The 16,188-nt window shown below is 40.0% G+C and overlaps 1 protein-coding gene across 1 annotated transcript; it reads right to left on the bottom strand.

Annotated features, from left to right (window-relative positions):
• Positions 1-576: 576 nt before the first annotated feature.
• nr2f6b (nuclear receptor subfamily 2, group F, member 6b) lies at positions 577-9,812 on the bottom strand. The gene is made up of 5 exons (XM_053322316.1): positions 9,052-9,812; positions 8,103-8,197; positions 4,968-5,302; positions 3,753-3,999; positions 577-2,943 (listed from the first exon to the last, which is right to left on the bottom strand). Exons 1-5 carry the CDS (start codon positions 9,318-9,320, stop codon positions 2,669-2,671), a joined length of 1,221 nt encoding a protein of 406 aa, XP_053178291.1. The 5' UTR covers positions 9,321-9,812; the 3' UTR covers positions 577-2,668.
• Between the last annotated feature and the right edge of the window lie 6,376 nt (positions 9,813-16,188).

The raw sequence follows: 16,188 nt of genomic DNA, 5'->3' as shown, positions 1-16,188 counted from the left end.
GTGAGCTAAATGCTTGCAGTTACTGCCCTCTACTGGTCAACACCTTTGAAAACCTTTTACTGCAGCTGTTATTCTATACTGCACACCTAATATTTTTGCTTATTTACAGGAAATAAATAAATAAGACCCTAACCCTAACTGCCTAAATAAATAAGAATTTGATGTGTTACTGCAATATTTACACTTAATGCAGCTGTGAGTATCACTTTTCTTTTGTGTAAAGCATGTTGGGTCAGTATTGTACACCAGCAGTCAGCATACTAACAGTTTGAAGTACACATGTGACTTCATGTATGAAAAGGCTGTATATCAGTGGTGGGGTGTAACTTAGTACATTTACTAAAGGACAACTTGTAAGTAACGTAGCTTTATACTTCTGCTCTACTTAATTTCAGAAGGAAATTATTATTTTAAATTTTTTATTAATTTGTTGCTTGATTAAACAACACAAATGATTAATCAATTTCCCAATGTTCTGTTAATGGGTTCTAATGATATAATCAATTTATTTAAGGAAGTTGTATATTGTAAAGTGTTTTCTGATTCTGGCAGAGGTGTGCAGCAGTGCGTCTACTCTTTGATACTCAAGTCTTCCACAGAATGAATGTGCATACTTTTATTTCTAGTAATGCAAAAAAAAAAAAAAAAAAAAACACAATCAGTCAGACATATCAACTTCTTTGCATTTCTAGGTTTGGCATGGTCATAGAAACATGGTTCTTTTAAATGTCAAGCTACAAAGTCAAATCACTATAGTTTATAGTTTATATTGAACAAACAACATAAAATGGTACATGGACAGCACCTTGGGCTGCTGATGAAGTTGTTTGATCACATTGGGGATCATGGCCATTGTCTTTCTTTTTAGAAATGAGATATAATAACAGGTAATACACTTTTAAAAAATCATACACATTTTTAAAAATCTCAGTACCAACACACACACCATAACCTTTATACAAGTGAAGTACCTTGCATAAGCAGAATAATTACCATTATCTCAAAGTGACCTCTGTCCATTTGACCACGTTTTAACACACTGCTTTAAAAGGGGGACCACATATGTGAAACCTCTACCCTCATTAAAGCAAAAGAATCAGAAAAACAACAAGTCACTTTCATGTACAATCTGTCAAACTTTGGGCATCCTCTTACATCAAACTTCAAAACAATTTCATATAGACTTTGGCCAAAAATCTGGTGGACAGACAGATCTTTTTATTAGGGGGAATACTACTGATAGATTAGTACCTTGATCCCTTTATATTTATCTTTAGCACATGAACAGTTCACTATACAATCTTTGTCTTTGATGTATAAAACATGAGGTAATAATGTTAAATGGGGGTGTCACTGTCTGAGGAGCCAGATGTGTGTTGGAGAGGCTGCTGTATCATAAATTCACCTCCACTTCCTGTCTGCTTCATTACTTGCACAGTGGAAACTAAAGCCTGCAACATCTTTGTATAATATACTATATCAAAGCCACTATGTGTAGAATATTGTCTTTGTTGTTACTACCACCAGGGGACGTCAAAGTCCGAAATGTTCAATTCCTATACCTCGTGGCTTTAATGTTACAACATTCAGCCACTAGATGTTGCGCTATAGTACCAACATCTCAGATCAAAACAAATGTGTATCGTGAGGCAGGGGCAACAACTCAAAAACTCAGATCAAACTGTTAAGCTAGGCACTGCTGATCAAATACGGATCAAGATTCTGTTCCTGCATTGCCTAATCATTGCCCCAAATGTTTTCAGAAACATATCTTATAGTACTATTTAGCTGTAATTTGAGAAAGTCTGTGACACGGCCACCATCTTGGAAATGGACGCGCAGGGACTCACATACACTAACATGCACTAACACGCATGTGTGGCCACCACGACTTACTCTACTATACTTTACATAGCAAATAGTTGTTTGCTGACATCCAGTGAGGCTCAGTGTCATTTATTGCACCTTTAAGTATATAATATACTGTATTCTTCATGTATGTATCAAATATAGTTTAACATACAATGTCATGACTATTTTTCTGTATTAACAGTGTGCAAGGTGATACTTTGCAGTAGAGCACTGTTTTCAAAACTGATTTGGTAATAAATTGATTCCACTTCCGGGTTCATAACGTAGAAATGATGAGCGCAATATGTCACAGTTGCGACGATTTAAAGATTTAAAGCTCTGAAGCTGCCACAAAAGGTCAGATCTGCGTGTAAGTAATAGTTACTGCTATGGCTTCATTTGGACTAAAAATAAAGCAGAGAGAAAACACACAGCTGGATTCAAACGGAGTCACATAAGGGGTGATATGGGAGGAGGTAGTAAGGGCACACGGCCTCTTGTCAGAGTCTGTATTTTAGTTAAAGCCCTGTTTCTGTCCAGAATGAGACAAAATGAGATCAGACCGTGTTCAGAGCAAACTGACAAGTGCTGCAAACATATATAATTATGTTGAAAGACAACTGTGCATGTTGTTTCCCTGAAAACAGCTTTAGTGTGACATCCACCAAAATGTACAGAGCTAATATGGGAACAGCTGACTTCTATAAACTCTTCAGTTTGTATTTATAACATTCAGTTTGTATTTGTTGTAATCTTTGTGAGCTCTGTCTCCTCCCAATCTGATCTCGGTCCATCTCATTCTGAAGGCCAGAGGTGTTCACTGTCCTGGTACGTAGGGCCAGCTGATGGAGCTCCCTGATAGCTGCATGTCTCGGATTAGCGTCTCGATGGGTGTCTTTCCCACCAGCCGCATGAAGAAGAGTTGAGAGATGAGGTTGGCCGGCACGGCACGCAGAGCAGGGAGGCGCAGCAGTAAGCGGCCAAAGCGTTGAGGCTGGTTGGGGTACTGCAACCTCTCGTACTCTGTCAGGGCGACCTGGGCCTTCTCCTGCAGGGCTTCCACATGTGCAGGGTCGGTCAGACCACATGCATCTGTGAGTGGAAGAGACAGAGGATGTCACTATTTAATTGTTCAGTTTTTTAGGGGATGCACCAAAACTTCTCTCATAATACAGTTTTCAATATCGCATCACATGGTATCATGTTATCTGCCAGTACCAGTGCTTTCATTTCCCCAAATTTATACCTGAAACAACTGATTTTGTAGCCACTTGGCAGCAGCAGATAGAGACCAACATTAGCATTAATTTGTTGTTATTTTTCTGTTTCCAAATTAGGTCCAATATTCTCCCATTGTCTCTGTTTTGGTCTCCACCAACTCTTGAGGGAAATATATGTTCACCAGCAAGTGACTAACTTTGTCTTTTGCTACTGGGCAGGTAATGTGCTGCCTGCTTTGGCCGAAGATGACACTGATGAAAACAATGGAAGTGAATCAAAACAGTGAAGTTTTGAGGTGGAAAACCAAAGTAATGAGCTAAAAAATACTAAAATGAATGATAGTTGCTTTAAAATCTGTATTTACCATTGTGTGGGATCATGTTTATGCAAAAAAACATGGAGTTTGCCATGATTGAACAAATGTAACATTGGCCTTTGTGTTCCTATGTAGATCTTATTGTAAATAGCCTACATGTGCTTTTGGTTCCTTAAAGTTCATTTTCTCTTTGTTTACAGCCCCTTTTGGGGAGGTCAGAGGTCATGTTTGGTTAAAACACAGCATCCCTGAAGCTGGCATGAAAGCTATGTCTCAAACAGTGTCAAAAACACTACAGAGGCTGAAACTTATACACTTTCCATGTATTTATTTTCAACAGACAGTTTAAAGTGAAGAGACTTACCAGGTGAAAAGAGTGCAATGGCTTTGAGACAGCTGTACTCGGCTGAGTCCACTTGCAGCCTGTTGAGTTTGTCCACCTGGTCCTGGAAAACCCTGACCTGGTCCATGAAAGACACCACGCGCTCTGCAGACATGGGTGACGAATGAAACCCAGCTGCTGCCAACAGAGGAGCCATGTGAAGAGGCAAGGCTGACTGAGCCGCGTTCAGGATGAAAAGTTCACTCCAGCTGAGCCTCAGCAGTGCCACCTGTGGGATGAACAGGTATGTTGGTAATTAGGAAATTTCCCTAATGATCCCTAATAACCGGTTGTGGCTTATGTTAGGACATGAGCTGTGACCTTAATTGTGATTTTTCCTGATTTTATGGATGGTTTAATTTCATTGGTGGAAAGTAACAAAATATATTTACTCAAATACTTTCCTCATGTACAATTTTGAGGTAATCTCATGCTCCTTTTCACTACAGAGTACAAAATATAATCAGCAAATAAAATCATGTATTATTATAGATGAAGCAGTCAAATTAGCCGCACCTTTATCAGCTGCATCAATACAATGATGCTTACTGCAACAATAATTTAAGAGATGTTAAATCTGACAGTTTTGTGACACTGTTTATGCGGAGTTCATAAACTTTTCAAATAAAGGTTTGGATTGGGATTCAAGTTGCAGCTAAAACGTGCCACATTCAGCACAATGAGTACTTTTACTCAAATACAATTCTTGATGCAGGAATGTTTTTACCTTGTTGTATTACTACTTTTTAAAAATAAAGATCGGAGTACCTCTTCCAGCAGTCTTTAATTTGCATAATTTTTTAGAGAATTCAAACTGAAAGTACAAGCATATTTGAGACTCCCAAAAAGTAATAGTGAAATTTTAGGAAAATTTCCCTCTAATCTATTTAAGTGTTTTACAACCCCTCAGATTTATTTCATAGGTCCCAACCCATGTATGGGATGGATACCACCGGTTTTAAACCATAAGTCACTGAGTTATTTTCTTTATCATTTCAAGCTGCCACACATTGGGGGACCTTAGTCCATGATTTAATGAAAGTTAAACAAAAGAGAAGGAATGCAAAATATGTCATGTTTTGGAAACTTAAGACCCCTGATTTTCTTTTCTTTTTGTCTGCAAATAGATGAATGAATGTGGTCTTAACTACTGTACATGAGAAAAAAGCTCCTGTGTCAAAATACACCAATACTGACCTGCTCTGAGACTGGCAGCTCTGGGAAGTATGGGATGTTCCTGGCCCACTCAATGGTGCTGAAGAGGAGTCGGGCAGCCAACTCACAGATGCTGTCGATGCCCATGACGGAGGCTCCGCTCGCAGATGCCTGCATCTGTGCCTGGCTGTAGGGGGTCCCATAACGGCTGCTGGGGTAGGGCTCAGCCCGGAGGAGCTGGGTGATGAGCTCTGACACCGGCTGCCCGTTGAAGTAATCCGCCCCAATGTGACCCGGCCCTGGTCCTCCAACTCCACCTGCCAGGGAGTTGGGACTGATACCTGAATGAGAAGGAGGGATCCGGCCCCGCTGAACAGCTGCAGAGGGAAGAGAGATAAGAAGATGAGAATCAGTGACTGAGAAACTGTATACTGCTGTTGTACTCCTGCAGAAGAGTAAACGATTGAATGATGCAGGGGAGATGTCTGATGTGTGGAAAGATGTTGGATGAACCTAAGCTGTATTTTTCATCTGCTGCAAAAGCTATTCTACTCAAGCAGAAGTGCTGTTACTACAATTAGCTTTTTAACATATGTTACATTAGGTTATCAGCATTGTTGGCAAAGTTCAAGTTGGGGTTGTTTACATTACGTGAACGTATCGACCAGAAACCTTCTCTGTCTGATCCTTGAAGTCTGTTTGCACTATTAAGGGCTGCAAATTAATCAGTGTCAGCTCATATCTGACTTAATTCAAATAAATGAAAAATGACTGAAAACTTTTCCTAACCAATCATAATGTTTAAATTGCCTTCTATTAAATCTTGAGGTCAACCAGAGGTGTTTTTGGTCATGTTTCTTTGTTCGGTTGCTGGATTTGTACTGGCCCAGATGCCTGAGTTTTTGAACATTGTGAGAAACTGCCTTGTATTAATAATTAACAAATACCTGACTGTGTATCCTTGATCTGGATGTATAGGCTCTATTTACGCTTTTGAGCCAAAGACTTACAGCTCATAGTGGGTTGTAATAGTATTTTGAACGTTTTCTTTAAAAAAGGATTTACACAGAAAGACTTTTACTAATTCTCATTTTAACCATTACAGAAAAAAATGTCCAAATGCTGTAAATCTCTGAGCAAAACCCTAACAGCAGCAAGGCAACAGATACAGTTAATTTAATCACCAGCAATTAAACACCCTAATCATAAGTTCAGACTGCTGCTGACCTTAGTGATTAAAATCTAAGGCCAACGTCCTACTGTGACTGCTCTGCCTGAGGTTAATGCACTATTGCCCTCACTGTTTCCAAATGTTTAATGAGCTCAACAGGCTGTTTTAAATTGCTGTCAATAAAGTTTCAAGTGCCAAAATCTTACTTAAAACAGTCTAAGTGACCGCCTCCCTCACTGGGTTAAAGGTAAAACCAGATATTTCCAGGTAATGTGGAAACAGTGCGACCTGCATCATGGCTACCGTCAGCATGGTTCATTAATAACCAGGCCCAATATAACCTCTGGCACACTGTCACCTCAGTGCACATTATGTATGGTGGTGTCCACTGACACAGGCTGAAATACAAGGAGGGTTGTATGTCTAGTATGGGCTACTACAGATGGGTTTCTGTCATCAGACTTCAGCAAGACAGTAAATTAAAACAGTTTGAGAAGTGATAACAACAGTATAATTCTTTAAATGAAAAATAATACACCAGGTGAAAGGGGAAACATAGTTTTCCATGCTGAAGTGAAGAAGATTAAAAACTATAATTAACTGGTTTTTACGGCGTTATCACTATAGCGACAGACAGTTCAGTGTGTGTTTTGACAGAGCACAAGATGGAGCACAACTTGTTCTACGAATCAGCACAGTCGACTCCAGTTGCCCCTTCGTCCCTGAAGCTCAACAGCTGCAGGGAGTCGAGCACCAGGGTGAAAACATGCTTTAGTTGACAGTATAAATATTGTGCTTGGATCACTGGCAAATGTCACTGGCTGTTTCTTTAGAAGTAGGCCATTTCTCTACGAATCACCAATTTCTTTTAATCGTAGATCTATATCTGTGCTTCTGAGTATTTGTGCTTGTGGGGGATTGCTTCATGCAGGGTGTATGAGCATGAAGCAGTCTGTTTGCTTGTTCACTCAGGTTGTGTACTTAAGGGTGATTTTGAGGTTATTAAAAAATGGTAACACTCATGTATTACCATTTTATGCTACTTTATACTTCTACACCTCGTTTCAGTGTTGGTTTGCAGATTAAGATTTGACATTGAAAACATGCTGTAGGATTGGTGTTATAAGCTAATGCTTCAGCTGACACCTATTCTGCCTTTTTTTTGGTTTGTTAATGTTTCTCAAGGAGATGAAGCAAACAAGGACATGCAATTATTTACTCTGTTTATTTAGATGTGTATTTGAGTTGCATAAATTGGAAATGGCTGAAATAATCTAAACTAAACTACAATAAGCTTATGAAATATGTTTTCTTACAATTTATACTACCCAACAGTATATAAAACTGTTCAATTAGCTCCAGCATGACCAGCTACAATGCTATATTTAATAATACAAGCAACTGTAATAATAGAAATAATGAATGGGTCAATCTACAAAGCAAGTATTTTTACTTGTATCACTTCAGTACCTTACTTATGTACTTTCCCCTTAGTAAAATTTTAAATGTAAAACTTACTTAACTAACTTACTTAAACATGGAGTGTATACACTTTGTCCACCTAATGAACTTGAGTCTCCTTTCACCCCCCAAATATCTGTCTCTTTAGCTATCTACAATATTCGAACATTGTCTGTCTGCTGTTTGGTGTTGGACACAATGCTTATCAGAACTTTTTCACGGAAAAGAGCTATCTGTTGTGGCTGGAAACAACACAGGTGAAGTTGACCAAAACAGTAAAGTTGCGGGCTGTAAAACAAAAATGACTAGCTGAAACGAGCTAAAATGCTCCAATAATCATCTGTGGGTTTGTTATTTTGAGTGACACCTTTCATGTGACACATAATAAGCATTTCAATAAGCAAAGGTTTAACAATAACCTCAGATAATCATGTGATAGGATTAATAAAAAATACACCTCTTAGTTTTTTTGCCTCTTGTAGTGGAAAACATCATTTGTGTGTCTACTAATCTTATAAAATTCATCTTGGCAGGACTTTTTTTACCTTCTTTGCGCATTCCGACACGGAAACATTTCTTCAGACGACAGTATTGGCACTGGTTACGATGATGCTGGTCGATTTGGCATTCTCTGTTTGATCTGTGATAAGAAACAGAAGATAAAAACACTTAAGGTGAAACAATCAACCAATCAAAATGTATTGGTATGTGAAGAGCAAAAACTTGTTTCATGTGTACTTATATTGCATGAAAGTAGCCAGAAAAGTCTCCAAAAACATCAAATTTAACCTTTAAACATAAATCCTCTAAGGGGGTGAAGTTTGCATTTACATGTTTATCTCGCCTCTTTTATTCTCCCTCCCACTGACCCCTGTATGATGAGTGAACTGTGTGAGCTGGCGTGGCTGAAAAGCTATCAAGGCTGTGACCTTTGTAAATCATCAGCCCCGCACACCCATGTGTTGCCTTTTACAGCAAGACGAGGTCTGCCGACATTTCAAAGAAAGCTCTTTTCAGCCCTGGATGTGCCAAAGTGACTAAAAAGACACCTTGTATTCAGAGTTAGTGCATTAATATGGGGGAATAATAACTATATTCACTAGCTGAGAGCTGAAAAAGCAGAGAATTGAATTGCAACGTTGTGTTGTAGTGAAGAATAATGGGAATGTTGACCTTCTGAAGCAATCCATCTTCACATGACTGACCTTCATGTTATTTTTTTCTCCAGGGCTGCTTGCAAGATGTATCCAAGGTTGGAACATATCATGCAGGAGTGAGAAATGGACTACTGTTCTGTCTCTTTCATGAATGTGAATAGCTGCACACACTTCATGTTTGTACACTTTCATAAATCACAAAAACCCATGTGAGATTTTGTGGACCACACACTTAAAAAAACACAACTAAAAAAGTGAGCAAAATATATAAAATGTTCCTTTAAACTTTACATTTATTCTTCAGACTGTAATTCTGAATCTCCCAGCCGCCCCCTACCTGCAGGAGTAGTTGAGGTTCCTTCTGATGCTCCTCTTAAAGAAGCTCTTACAGCCCTCACAGGTGAACACGCCGTAGTGCTTCCCGCTGGACTTGTCCCCACACACCACACAGTCCACCACGCAGGCCTTGTCCTCGTCCCCTACGTCCACATCGCTGCTTCCAGCCTGGGGTGAGCCCTCCTCTTCTTCCCTCCTCAGGTAAGCCTTCTCTCCCAGTCCATTACTGTCCCCATTGGGGTTTCCCCATCCCCCGCTCACCATGGCCATATTCTCTGAGACACGCAGCCCTGTGAGTGGATCATACACAGACCCGCCCTGTCCCCCAGCTTTCAGCTACCCTCTAAAAAGTCTAAAAATGGATTCCAGGCTAAAATACAATCACTCCAGGTTGAAATTCAAGGCAGGTTTTGTCCAAGATGATCTAAAAGTGTGATGAAAAGTTGTCTTGGACTCCCCCGTGTTGACCTTTCCTCCCTTGCCGTCTGTTTGGAATGACCTGGAGGTTGCTCCCAGTGCTGTTTTCTCTCTCTCCTTTAATCCCTCTGCTCACTCTGTTCTTGTCTTTCACTCCTGTGTTTTCTGCCCTGACCTCCGATCAATGGCTCCCGAGGTCTGAGAAAACTTCAGACACACATTGAGTGGTTCAGAGTTCAGGCAGGAGAAAAAGGGTGCAGCCTGCTCTTTCACAGGAAACAATAAATTACACTTTGACTCCCTCTCACTTTCACTCGCCGTCTCCCCCCCTCTGAAAGAAGGAAAAAAAAAAACACCTCACCTATCCCTAAGCATAGTGACGAGGGACAAAACAGTCACTCTCCAAATAAAAAAGCAGCTCAGCCCCTCTATCTGCTCTCTTGGCGCACTGCTTTCTCCCAAAAGGACAAGTGGGAGGAAAATAAAACACAGCTCTCCTTCAGGCAGGGTTAAACTGCCCTGCCCTCTCCTCCAACTTATAAACTAGTCCAACCAGTTCCTGCCGTGCAGAGGTGTTATCTGCTGATCTGAGGCAGTTCTAGTCCAGACTCACTCTTGACTTGTCGAGGCTGTTACAGAAGCATAGGTGATAGTGATGAGGAGGAAAAAATCAGCTTATAGTTTCCCCCAAAATCTTTGGATAGTTTTGGAAATTGGGTTTTGTTCTTTCTTTTGGTATTCTGGGAGGCGATTACCAGTTAACCATATGCACAATTAAGTATCTGTTCTCTAAAAATAAGCAAAAAGATCCAGAGAATACTCAAACGGATTTCAGACTTGATATTAAAACAATAGAGTAGTGAGAAAGACAATGCACTCCTTTCACTCCTAGAAAATGCCTCTGTGGTTTCTCCAGCAACAAAGTTAATCAAAGAAGTCCTCCTGCTCTGTCGTCTGTGGTTGAATTATGTTTTCTTGAGGTTCCTCCAACTCCCTCAGTGGTGTCAGAGGCTCAAATGTCACAGAAAAAAACAACAAAACAAAACAAAAGCAGAGTTGAGAAATCTCCAGTGTCTCTTGGCCTTTAAGTTGCAGTTGCACCTCCTCTCTAAAAGCTCCACAAAGTGTTGTCTCTCTCTTCCTCCTCTTGTTTTGTCAGTGCTTGTCCATCCAGCAGTAACAACCAGAGGCCAGAACCACTCTGCATTCCCTGTCAGCGAGTCAGGGTGTACTGTTGCACTCTTTACTATTCTGCCCCGTTCCTCTTTTTCTTTTCCGCCTTTCTTTCGGCTGGCCCCGACAGGAATAAATTAGGCAAACAAGCAGGAAAAACACGGTCACGGACCTTCAGTGAAAGCCAGACGCTGCTGTGGAGAGCAGCCCAGAGATAGCCTCCTCTCAATCCCTCTCTGTGTTTCTGCCTCGCTCCCTCCTTTAGGGAGAGTGAGCGTGTGTCTGTGTGCTGAGGGATTTGACACTGCTATTCAAGCCCTGCGGTTGCCATGGCACTGGATGCCTTATAAGGCCAGTGGAGTCAAAGAGCACAGAGTGGGCTACAGCTACACACACACACACACACATAGAAAGAATGCCTGGCTGCCTGACTGGCTGCCTGTTTCCCCCTCTGACCCCGGGCAAGCCAGGGAGCAGGGGGAGTTAACCCCAACACTGCCGTAAGACAAAGAGGGGGGCCTCAGGTCGACACAGAAGAGCGCATGGCACTCGCACTCATGTTGTCCACTCTACTCTAATCCTTAAGACTTCCTCCGACTTTGTTGACCCAATAATAACAGGGAGGGCCTGTTGTTGTTGAGGAACTTGTCAAAAGGTTATATGATACGCCACTGGCTCCTTTTCACACCTGCTGCACATACTCACAGCTTCGTGTGAAGGATGCATGCAAGTGATCCTTTTGAGCTGCTAGATTATAGATGAAAAGGAATTGATTTGAAAGAAGTGATTTAGTGTCTTACTTTCATAAAGTTGCCTCCAACGAGACAGATTACAAAAAGAAAGGTCAAAACCAATGAAGCAAAGATCAAGATATCCTGACTTTTACTCCATGTCTTTTCCAACCAGTCAGTATCACCTGGAAAAGACATTCGCATTAGATGATTGTTCACTTCAAGACTTAGGTTCAATGCCAACGTTCAGTGCCAACACAGGAAGTATTGCTTTGTATGTCACAATGTGTATAGGTTGGGGTGGTGGATGGACAAGTAGGACATCCAGCTTTCCTGAAGTAGACCAGAGTTTGACCTGCAATCAATGATGAAGTGTTTTAGTTGCTTGACCCTAACCTTTCCTGAGCCATATCTTATTTCCCAGTGTCACAATCTTTCTCTAACCTCAACCATACCATAGTTTCTATTTGCAGATATTGCATTGAGCAAAACATTTTAAAATGTTGGCATTGAATGTCTAAAAATAATCCAGTTTTTCAGGATTGGTGTTTATGTCTGAGTTGCTCAGACTACATGTCAACAGATTGTATACAGTGTCTGTTTGTAGCGTAGGCTTTCTGGTAAACATTTGGCGTGTTAAAGATAACACAGATGACATCATTAGGGACATTGTATAACTGTTTTTCAATGTTGCATGTCTCCTAGAAATAACATTTACATACTGCTTATTTATTTCACAAACATTTTGATGGGAAAGCACTGCCCAGACGATGTTTTTCACAGTGACGGATGTGCTACTTTTCTATGGTGCACACAAATAGTAGGGAGGTGGTCGGGGTGGATGGTGGGCTCTCAAAGCAAAGCAAGGACTTTGTCACCAGAGACCGGGTTCATTGAGTTGTTGTTGTTGTTAGGCTTAGACATCAAAAGCATTTTTTTGGTTAAGGTTTGTGAAAGATTGGTTGTTCTGCATTGTGGCTCAAGTCATTGTGGACTTTTTCAATATTATACCCAGATTATGTTCTTTGCCTTACTGTAATCAACTACTGTGAGTTGCCTAAACATAACCACAAAAAAGCTTCATCACGCTGTAGTTGGTACAGTACGAGTACTTTTGTAGGAAATTAAATGAAAAACATTGTGTGGAAACCTTTTGCAAATATGCTCAGTATCAACATCTTGCAGCTAGCCAGATATGTTAATTAGCAGTTTCCTCTTGATGTTGATAAAAAACAAAGTCACAATTCTGTTCAAAATCTGCTGCTATAGGAAACAAGAATATGAAAGTCCTTCATAGGAGACAAGGTTTGATGTGTTGAATTCATGATGATTAAAATGATCCTCATGTGTAAAATCTAAAATGTCTCCTTATGTAAGACTATGATTCACAGTATCAACAAAAGCACTGTGGCTTCTGTTTTACAAAGCTAAGCATAATGTGCAGCGTAACTCATCCATCGTCTTAGCAGTGGGCAGCGCTCCTGAGGAATTCCTGCTCTGCTTTGTCTGTCACACCAACAGCACTGTCATGTGAAGGTCTCCAAGAAAAAGGGGGAGGACAAAATAAACAATCACAGCCTGCAAACAAGGTTTCCGATAACAGCCTCCACACGCAGGAAAAAAAACCCACAGAGGAGGTATTCACTGCTGCCTCTATAAACTATTTGCTCATCACATGGTTGTACAGGAATTTCTCCTGAATGACAAAACATTTTGTCCTTGAGTTTTTGAAGGCAACATTTTGTCTCTTAGGCGATGTCAAAGGAGCAAAGAGTTAAGTTGTCAGGACAGGGAAGTATTTCTTTCTTTTTTTTGGCCAGTGAGGCTCAACTTAATTCAGCTTTTTGAATGTGAGCATAAGGTAACTTTAACCCACATCCGTCACAGCGAGACTCATTGTGCATGGATAGGCCTTTTGTTTTGTTAAGGGGTTATCAGGGGCCAAGCTAAGCTGCTGTAAGTTGAATTAGTGCTTTCCTTTAAGCCTCTGTGTACTAGCAGAGGTCGGAGCATGTGGCATAGTGTTTAATATTTGCTCATAAAACTTTAAATACAGATCTGACTGTAGAACATACTTAAAGAGTTCAGCTACAATATCTTGAATCTCAATCAGTGAACACTAACTTGGAGTGAGGGGCACAAATCTTTTAGGATAAAGTGGTTTAAGTTCATTTTTTCAAAGAAAGTTTGAATCATTTTGTGTTATATCAAGATATTTTCTATAAAGGTTTGTTTGATGACTAAATCTTTGACCCTGTTCACACTTGGTTTTAAATGTGTCTTGGGCAATCAGATCACAAGTAGACAGCATGTAAAACACTGGACATGTGTAAACAACCATATACACAAGGTGTGTAAACGACCACCAAGACTCATTGTGAGCTGATCACTTAACCACTTGCTAATGTGGTCTGGGATGTATCTGACCGCATATCTTTTGTAGTGTAAATGCATCCTGATGTGTCCAATAATCAATGCAGGGAATAGTTATTGTTCTAGTGACGATGCCCCAATGCCAAATTACTATCCTGCCAATTTCAACTATTGGCCGAAGCTCACGCATGATAGACACAGGTATGAATGGTGATGTGTCTCGACTGTCCACTTGTGTTTGAATCACTAAAACCTATTTCAAACCCAGTATAAACAGCCTCTCTGTGAGCGGATACACTTTCAATTCACACATGACCAATAACAACATGAAGCCTTGTGGCCAAATCCAAAGTTGTAAAACTAACTAACTAAAGGGAAACTCGTTCAGGGTAAAAACTACTAAAGATTTATTGATTGATTGAATTGGAACATATATAGAAGAGATACATATATATATAATAACTTTTAACAAAATACTGTTTGATCGATGAGCATATCACAGACATGTTGGTTCAGCTACTAGAAGTCTGTTTGTTCATTTGTTATTTTGAAATGTTTTGTTTTAAACCAAATGATAAGAAACAAGCACAAATTCTGTAAAAAAGTGTGAATTAAATGGAAATATACAATGTTAGGTTGTACCTTAAGGTACAAAGGTCTTTTTTTGTGGAAGAATATTATAGCAAATAATCCTGCTCATGACTAATAGCAGAATAATTTGGTGCTATCAATGTGCCCTAATAAAAAAGCCTGCAGTTTACTGTCATAATAAGTGGATTATGGTAGAAGACCATCTTTCTCTGAGGAGGTCGGACTGTTGACCTTTCTGTCCTCTCATGTTCTCGTCACCTGGATTCTCTGCAGGTTTGTTGCGTGAGATTAAAACGGGAGTTCATGTTTGCACAAACACCTTATTTGTGTCTGAAGGAAAAACACAATAGAGCCTGAGATTGTTGTATATGTGTTGTAACAGCTACAAAAGTGTCACCGCATGTGTTTGAATCTGTGTTTGTCTTTTTTTTGTGCAGAGCGTTATGTGCCCATGTGCGTAAGTACATATGTGGTATGTAACTGGGAATGTTTGCGTGTATGTGGTAGTGTGTGTGTGTGTGTGTGTGTGTGTGTGTGTCTGTGTGTGTCTCTCTGTGTGTGTGTGTGTGTTCTTTGCTCTTTGAACTGCAGCTCAGGAATGCAGTTGCTCTCAGCATGAAGTCGACTGTTGTGGAGTCTGTGCATTCTCAACTCAGCCAGGAGTCCACAAGCATCCGTGTGTAGCAGCCAAACCTTTAGCGCACTCACCTGAACACTGCACACACTGTTTACATCCATATGAACACACATGTCCAATTTAATCCTCATTTCCCTCTTAAAATTTCAGTCCATGTCTATTTAAATGTTTTATACATTTTTTTCTAGTGCTGTTTTGGAGCCGCTGTATATGATGCTTACACAAAACGTTTCAATTTGAATGCATCTTCACATAAAATGGAAATAAAAGGTCTTGCGCATCATAATTTCCTCAAACACGCTCTGACATATATTGTTTTTTTAGGGAAACTTTTGGATCTCCTCTTAGAGTTTATGTTTGTAAAAATCTTGATCAATGCATGGTGTGAGGGAGGAAACACAAGTATATAGCTAGCTAAATTTAAGTTTACAATGTCGAGCACATTTTTTCCACATGCTGTGTGAAAAGCTTCTGTAGGTAATGGAAACCTTTCAGAATACGATATATTATAAGATCACACACACACAGACATAGTCTGCTTTCAAAATATGTACATACAGGTTTTACCAGCTGAAACCCTGTGGGCTAAAAGACCTGCTGCGTCGTGATGCTTGGTTTAACAGGCATTGACATTTCTACTTATAGTTATTTCTCCTTCTACTTCTAAACCGTTTTGTGTTAAAAGGGTTATACACCACACAGTTATGTCAATACTAAGGTAAACCTAAAATCTAAAGCTTAGGCATGGCACTTTAATGTGGTATCCATCATTTATATTTAAAATTGAATGTGCTTACTGTCTGAACTGTATATCATCTCCTCACCAGAGCAGAAGAGGCTTCTGTTAGTGTAATAAAACTTGATATTCAAATGACACAGAAACTAATAATTCTCCCAATTCTGATATAGATAAACTTCTGCAAGAGTGCCCTTCAAGCAGTTTTTAAAGAAAGTTTTTGATAAATAGTGTAAAAGTATAAAACTGATACAACTTGTTTTATTTGTCCTTAGTTTGAGGCTCAATAGTTCACTGAATATTAGTCTGGAAGTGTGTTAACTGCATTAGATAAAGAGCAAAGGAATTTGAAAACTGTGGTTAAACTTTAACTCTGAGGAGTAACCCTGGGTGAACAAGCAGCACATGACTCCATGCTCCTTCCTCATTAGCCCCACTGCCCTTTGGCCCAGAGACCAGAGGAAAAGTCATTCTGTCCTC

This window comes from Scomber japonicus, chromosome 7 (genome assembly GCF_027409825.1).
Source record: "Scomber japonicus isolate fScoJap1 chromosome 7, fScoJap1.pri, whole genome shotgun sequence".
NCBI classification, from domain to species: domain Eukaryota; kingdom Metazoa; phylum Chordata; class Actinopteri; order Scombriformes; family Scombridae; genus Scomber; species Scomber japonicus.
This window is presented reverse-complemented; position numbering and strand designations above follow the sequence as displayed.

What these genes read in the sequence shown, in the direction of transcription:
- nr2f6b (XM_053322316.1), bottom strand. Translation starts at nt 9,320, where the DNA reads ATGGCCATGGTGAGCGGGGGATGGGGAAACCCCAATGGGGACAGTAAT. An exon ending in TGTCGGAATGCGCAAAGAAG is followed by an intron (nt 5,303 to 8,102) that starts GTAAAAAAAGTC and finishes TTCCCTCTGCAG; the next exon opens with CTGTTCAGCGGGGCCGGATC. An exon ending in AGCTGCCAGTCTCAGAGCAG is followed by an intron (nt 4,000 to 4,967) that starts GTCAGTATTGGT and finishes TTCATCCCACAG; the next exon opens with GTGGCACTGCTGAGGCTCAG.